This window comes from Salvelinus sp. IW2-2015, linkage group LG4q.2 (assembly GCF_002910315.2).
Source record: "Salvelinus sp. IW2-2015 linkage group LG4q.2, ASM291031v2, whole genome shotgun sequence".
In the NCBI taxonomy this organism is placed as follows: Eukaryota; Metazoa; Chordata; class Actinopteri; order Salmoniformes; family Salmonidae; genus Salvelinus; species Salvelinus sp. IW2-2015.
In genome coordinates this window covers 19,202,077-19,209,061 of record NC_036843.1, presented here as the reverse complement: position 1 = coordinate 19,209,061, position 6,985 = coordinate 19,202,077, and the positions used below count along the sequence as shown (strand labels likewise).

The following is a 6,985-nucleotide window of genomic DNA, read 5'->3' as shown; positions in this document are numbered from 1 at the left end:
TAAGCGTTATCTAATAAAATGGATTGGCTACTGAAACATTGACTTGAGTCCCCATACATCAGTAGTTATTTTCTATCAGCCTTCATAAATTCATTTGAATTAATGTGCCAGTAAAATAAGCATGCCTACTGTAGTATCATGTTGCAATAAGTGCAATTTTCTTGTCTTGGTATAGATAACTCCATATGGATTCTGTTAGTGTTTCACCTAATGGTGGGTCCCGTCTGAACCTTTTAGGGCTGTGGCTAAAGACTACAGATTGAGTCTTAAAACATTTGCTTGGTTTATCTGGCAGGTCAGAGAAAAAAAGAAAATTTTGACAAGCTTTGTGAACACAAAAAAGTTTGGGGACCACCGGGTTAGGTTACATTGAACATTATTGAATTGTGTAGGTATGGTAGGGCTTGTCTGAAAATATACCTGTCTGGGATGAAGAGATTAGAAATGTATTTACCAACGCAAAACCAACAAAACATACTTGTTTCATTTTTATTTTATTTTACACAACATAACAACACAGCAGATGTTGTTTCTCTGTACAGGGCTTTTTTGTGCCTTAAAACAAAGGCAATATCAATGTCACTGAAAAGAAAGCTGAATAGTTCTTTAAAAAATATCAATTTATTAAGAGGTCCAGTAACAAGTCTTTGATAGTTGTTTTTTTGTGTTGTCTCTATATGCAGGTCATTATTTCCCTGTAATAGAAAGGCGTATTGTGAAATCTCTCATGTTCCTCTCGATCCCAAATCCCCTGTCAGGGACAACTGAAATCCTATTGGTGCTCCTTGCAAGAGGAAAACTGTAATGCAGAGGAAGGCACCAATGCCTTTCTCTTGTCACAACAACAACACTGGGTGTATGTACTGTATAACTGGATGGGTGTGTTGGATTTCTTTTTCTACATTTTTTGTATGGGTATGAAAACACTGCATGGACTGCCGAGCACTGGGCTCCGAGCTGCTGGAGATTCTCCACATCAGAGGAGAACATTGATGAAATTCTGATTACTACAAGGCAAGCATCCGTTTTACTATTGGTTTTAGAAAAGGAAAAGTAAACTGAAACGCAAAAAAAATCTAAAGAATCAAAAACAGATGTCCCCACACACACACATTCAATCACACACATACATACAAACAGAACAGTCACACAGTACTTTCTAGAATCCACTCTGAACTGGAAAAGGTGGCCTTCACACTGTCTATATCTTCCTGTTGAAGTACAATCCCGTTCATGGACATACTCCGCTTAGACCACATATTCCCAAATTGTGTTGTCCCAACGTAGCAGTGGTGCTTGGATGAGTCTTCGTTTAGAGAGTACCTACGTTTGGCCCTCACCCCTTCCACCGGTAAGGTCAGGTACTTGGAGGAGGGTCTGGGGTGTGCACGTCTCAATATGGGGGTGTCCTTGACACGCGAGAAGGGTAGGGGGGAGTGGAATACTGGAGCGGACGGCTGCTGCAGAGCCGTGGAGTTGTTGCGGTTGGTATTCTGGGTCTCAGCGTTGGGGAGGGCCTCTATATTGGGCTCAGGGGTGGCAGCAGCAGTGTAGGGCTTTGGTGCAGGCTTGCGCTTTGGCTTCAGAGACCCTGAGGACCCAGGTGTGTTCCAGCTTTGGGTCACCTGGGACGTAGCAGTAGAGCAGTCTGGGAGAGAGGTCTCGGACGAGTGCGTTAGCGTGTCCGACGCGTGGCCAACAGCCTTTAGACATCCTCCACCCCCTCCGTCTGACCCTCCCATGGCCTGCTTGGACACAGAGGGTGTGACAGTGCACCCCTGAGACTGCGCCCCGTTGGTCTGTGAGTGGACATTGGTGACAAGGGTGCCTTTGCCCGAGTCACTGGTGTTGCAGACCTTGTAGCGAATCATGAGGATGATGATGAAGACGAGGACAGAGGCCACGATGATGCCGCCGATGATGATGATCATGGTGCCTCCCAGGAACTGGGACTGCATGAAGTGACAGCGCAGGTACTCAGACTCGGTGGTGAACTGGACGCAGCCCACCACACGGGTGGCGGTGAGGGAGGTGATACCGTCGTCGTAGATGGCCAGAACACACAGGTCGTACGACGTCCCAGCAGCCAGGTTGTTGACTAGGAAGTTTTTGCTTGTGGGGGGAATCATTCTGAGAGGAGAGAAGGACAAAGGAAAGATATATCAATGTGGATTTAAATTAAATGTGTTATAAAGACAATTCATGTCATTAATGCATACTCTTTTCTTACCAATTGTTAAAAATGTACTTCTTTTTCTGGCAAGCAATTTCCTATAGTCTTAAAACAATGCTAGTTGCTGCATTTTATAAATATTGTTATATAATATCTCGTTATCCCAAAACTACAAGGCTAATAAAAATGAATATATTTTTGGAGAGCAATGAAACCTAAAATGTTCAAAGACAACATAAACAACCTCAAGATGTTACAGCATTGTGTGTGCAATATTCCTGTATAACATTAGACAGCATACATTGACTAGGTGAATGCTAATATTATTTATATTCCTGAATATCGTTTGACCTCTAATGTTGTCTTTGCCATTGTGTTGTTTATTTATTTGGAAGAAAGTGGCCAAGAAAGCAGCATTTATTGGTGGCTAGCTGTGTTATTATCTCTCTTATTAAAGTTGTCCTCGCTATGTCTGCCTAGGACTGTTCACTCTAAGAACCAGCAAGGATTCATTTAATGAACAACGCTCTCAGGCCTGTCCATTCCTTCCCTCTTTTTTAAACAAATCAAATCAAATTTTCAAATCAAATTAAATCAAATCAAAAATATATCTTCTGACAAATATTTGCCGGAAAATTCTGAACAGTTAACACATTGATAAATTCTAGAAATGGCTGACAATGGAAAGACTTTAAGCCAGTCATGGTAATTTTCGAGTGAAGGGATATCCATTTTTACATTTACATTTTAGTCATTTAGCAGACGCTCTTATCCAGAATGACTTACAGTAAGTAGCGAGTGTATACATATTCATCACTATACAAAAAGGAGTTACAATGACATTACTTGGCAGAGATTGTCATTGTCATTTAAAAATGCTTAGCTATATCGATCTTTCAAACTGTGACAGTCACAGAATAACCAGTAAATACTGTATTTTTTTCCTTTCTTTGTTTATGATTTTGCGATGCTCAACACCACATGGTGTTGACTGCATTGCCAAAGAAAATCAATTAATTGAATCATTTCATGCAGAAAACTTAGCTTATGGCAGGCACGTAACATGGCTCTCTACCAGTGTAGAGTACTGTACATTGTCAAGAAAATTACTGTTCAGCTATTAAAATGTAAAAGATAAAAACAATAGCGCCCAAAAAGTAAACAACACTTCCACTGATTTATTTACGATTAACATTTGCTGAGCCTGAGGTTGTCAAACCAAGATAATGTAGGCTGACTTCACATGCAGGTTGACATCCTTGACATCAACCAACAGTCATCAGGCAATGTGGACAGCACATCTCCATCCAGCCATGTCATCGAAATCTACAGCTGTTTTACTTCTTTTAGTTTAAACATATTTAAAATCACGTGAGACACAGACAACACATCATTTTAACAAGATTGTTATGTTAGCCTGGGTGTGTTTATTGGACAATAACATGGAAATTGGGACCATTTAATTTGAGTGAAGCTGTTTCTTTATTGCCTTAAGCACATCTGAGCCAGGTATTACCTGCCTCACAGGACTTTTTGCTGGCTAAAATGGCCCAAGTTGGAGTGCTTTAAAAGAGGCTCATTCTCCTGATTTGTGTGCACATAAAAGCTTGCTGTACAATTTGCTTGATGCCCACATTTTTTAATCACCCCCCATTAAGTAATAAATATGCTTGAAAGGAAAATGACTGTGTGCAGGTGAAACAATCAGGGGTGCAACTTTGGTTTTAGAAGTGGGGGGGACATAGTATTTTTTTTTCATCCAGTCGGTTAAACACTCCAAATAGCCTACCCGACCGCTCGGAGGTGTCCACATGGTCCTAAATCATACCGTTGCCTCATTTTGTATCACATTCCAATTATAAAACTGGGGGGGACAAAAATGCATTTTCAGAACGTGGGAGGGACATGTCCTCCCCGTCCCCAGTGAAAGTTGTGCCCCTGGAAACAACTATAGAGAAAATTATAGTAAAACCGAAATGGCCTGTGCTTGTGGGATATATAGACAGGAGACATGCTATTCAAAAGGTCAATGTAACCCAGAGACAATTGGTGATCCTTCATATAAACACAAGAACACAAACTCAATACTAGTGAGAGGGAATAATGTGATTTTGTAGTTGTGTGAAGCTTTAAATAAGTTATATTTAAGACTATATTAGTGGAAAATGAGTAATACTGTTCAATGTACAACCTGAAGATACGCTAATGTTAGAAACCCTTTCAAAAGAAGCCTGGTGTTCGCCACTCCCAACTCTCTGAGGATAGATGCTGCAGCCAGCCATTACACGCCCTATGCTCAAAAGATATAGGATTGGTTTCCATTCATGCCTCTACAGGCAAAGAGAGCAAAGGGATTGATCCTTCCCTATTAGATCAACATAAAAAAGTGACAGATGTATTCGTTAATGAACCGCAGACGGTTTCTTCCTGCCCATTGGAGTTCTCCAACTACGTAAATCAATGCACTGCATGTGCCCATTGCAATTCCAGTTAGTTGTAGTTGTTGAGACTGAATTAGCCATTTTACTGAGGACCTCTTCGAAATTCAATAATCTCCTATTCACATCACAGAAAACAGGCCAGTTATGTGCTGCTTCACGATGCAGAGTTCAGCTCATCTTAATCTATATGAAATTATGACTGAGAGACTGCTGTCTTTCTTTGATCCCTCTGTTACACAGCCCGCCTGCTCTGAGCCAATGTGGGGATGTGAGTTTTGCTTTGCAGGGGTTTTACTAATAAATTTTCAAGGATTACAGAGGATCTAAAACAGATGTAATAACATTGGGATTTTGTTTTTGTAATTCCACTCCCATGTATTTTTTGTAAATATTTGTATGTTTACTCAATTCTGTTGTGCAAATACAATCGCTCACTGTACAACAGCCTAACATGAAATGTAATAGATTACAATCCCACAAATCTAGCATGAGCTACTAGCTAAACATCTTTAAATCTCAGATTGTGGCTACCGTAATTGCTAAGCAATTGAATATTGGTTGTTTAGTTTAATGTGTTGCTTAATAAAGATGGCCACCATCATTGATTTTACAAACAAGTGGTTGAAAGCCTATAAAACATCATTTTGGGTTTGCATGGTGTGCGAATGTGATTGAGAAGAAAAAAAATATTATGCACAGATGAATCTCCATAAAAACATTTCTGAACCAATATAAGTGCACTTGATTGAAATTAAATCCATTAGGGCCATTACTAAATTCACCACGAATTTCATACACAAATCCAGTCAATAAAATCACCAAGAGGGGATTGAACGGAACCTACCTGTAAACGAGAGAGTCATCATAACTGCCATTGTACTGAATCTGGAACATGCGGATCCCAGGTATATTCCTCTGGAAGTTGAACTTGATCAGCGCAGTGGAGGACGTGGCCTCGGCGATGACCACCCGTTTATCTGTGCTAGTTTTGGTGTCCCCAGTGTGGTTGCTGCCGTTGGCCCCAGCCCTGGTGGATGTGGAGATGTCCGAGGAGCCAGGATCAGGCTCCTGGATGTTGTTGGTGCTGTTGGAGATGTGTGGGAGTTTGATAATCAGCAGCTCCACAGTCTGATGTGCCTCACCCGCCGGGTTGGACGAGATGCAGGTGAAGGATCCTGTGTCCTTCACTGTGCTGATCAGAATATCCAGGGTGCCGTTGGTGTACACAAGCGTTCGGGAGGAGTTTGCCACCAGCTTCCCCTCTGGGGAGATCCAGTGTATGGCAGGCTCAGGGTCCCCCCGGGCCTTGCACCTCAAGACCACCCTCTGGCCTTCCAGCACCCGCATCTCATGGGAGTGCCGGGTGATGAGAGGAGGTTCACACAGGAACTCCTCCTCAGGTATAGACCAGAAGTAGCGTCCGGAGAGATGCTGCGGTGAGGCGCATGTCTCCAGATCATCCTCTCGGCTCAGGCGCCTCAACCACAGCAGCTCACAGTTGCAGTGCAGTGGGTTCCCACCAAAGCTCAACGCGAACGAGGGAGAGTTCATGATCCCAGACGTGGCCAAAACCTGGGCCCGCTGGAACAGAGGATCAGGAGGGAGCTTCTGTAACTTATTAGAGGTCACGTCCAAGCGGTTGAGCTTTTGGAGAAGAGAGAAGGTCCCCTCAGGAATGTAGTCGATCATGTTGTGGTCCAGGCTGAGGGTGGCAAGGCTGGTCATCCTCTGGATAGCCTCCCAGGGGATGGACTCCAGGTTGTTGTAGGACAGGTCCAGCTCCTCCAGGGCCAGCAGGTCGTTGAAGGCCCCCAGGTGGATCAACGTCAGCTGGTTGTTGTTGAGGATGAGGTGGTGCAGTTTGGACATGCCGCTGAAGGTGTCATTGGCTATCCGGGTCAGACGGTTGCTGTTCAGGTGCAAGGCGCGGAGGTTCTCCAGGTCAGCGAATGCATGCGGCGTGATGAAGCTAATGGTATTCCTGGACAGTGTAAGGTCCTGCAGCCTGGTCATGTTGGCAAAGTCTTTCCTTTTGATGCTGGTGACGAAGTTGTCGGCCAGTCGCAGCTCCACAGTGTGCCTGTCAATGTTCGGGGGGGCAAAGAGGAGCCCTTTTTTGGCACAGAGGGTTGCGAGGTTGGGAGATAGTATTTGACAGACACATCGCTTCGGACAGATCTGTGCCTTCACTGCCATTCCGATAACCAACAGACAGACCAGCAGTTTTTCCATTGTAAATCAGGTTCAAACACCTGCAACATAAGACAGAGAGAGAGAGAGAGAAAAATAGATAATTTATTTATAATTTCTGAACTGGATTATTTCATTCATTTCATGACACCAGCAGTGACACTGACAGCCTGAGTCGAAG

At 43.2% G+C, this 6,985-nt stretch overlaps 1 protein-coding gene across 1 annotated transcript in view; it reads right to left on the bottom strand.

The window, feature by feature from the left end:
• Nucleotides 1-478: 478 nt before the first annotated feature.
• Nucleotides 479-6,985, bottom strand: part of LOC111963436 (leucine-rich repeat and fibronectin type-III domain-containing protein 5-like) — a 43,777-nt gene continuing 37,270 nt past the window's right edge. The window contains exons 2-3 of the mRNA XM_023986876.2: nucleotides 5,459-6,866; nucleotides 479-2,130 (exon numbers count right to left, since the gene is read on the bottom strand). Coding sequence (XP_023842644.1) covers nucleotides 1,146-2,130; nucleotides 5,459-6,846 — 2,373 coding nt within the window. The 5' untranslated portion in view covers nucleotides 6,847-6,866 and the 3' untranslated portion in view covers nucleotides 479-1,145. The remainder of the gene's footprint in view (nucleotides 2,131-5,458; nucleotides 6,867-6,985) is intronic.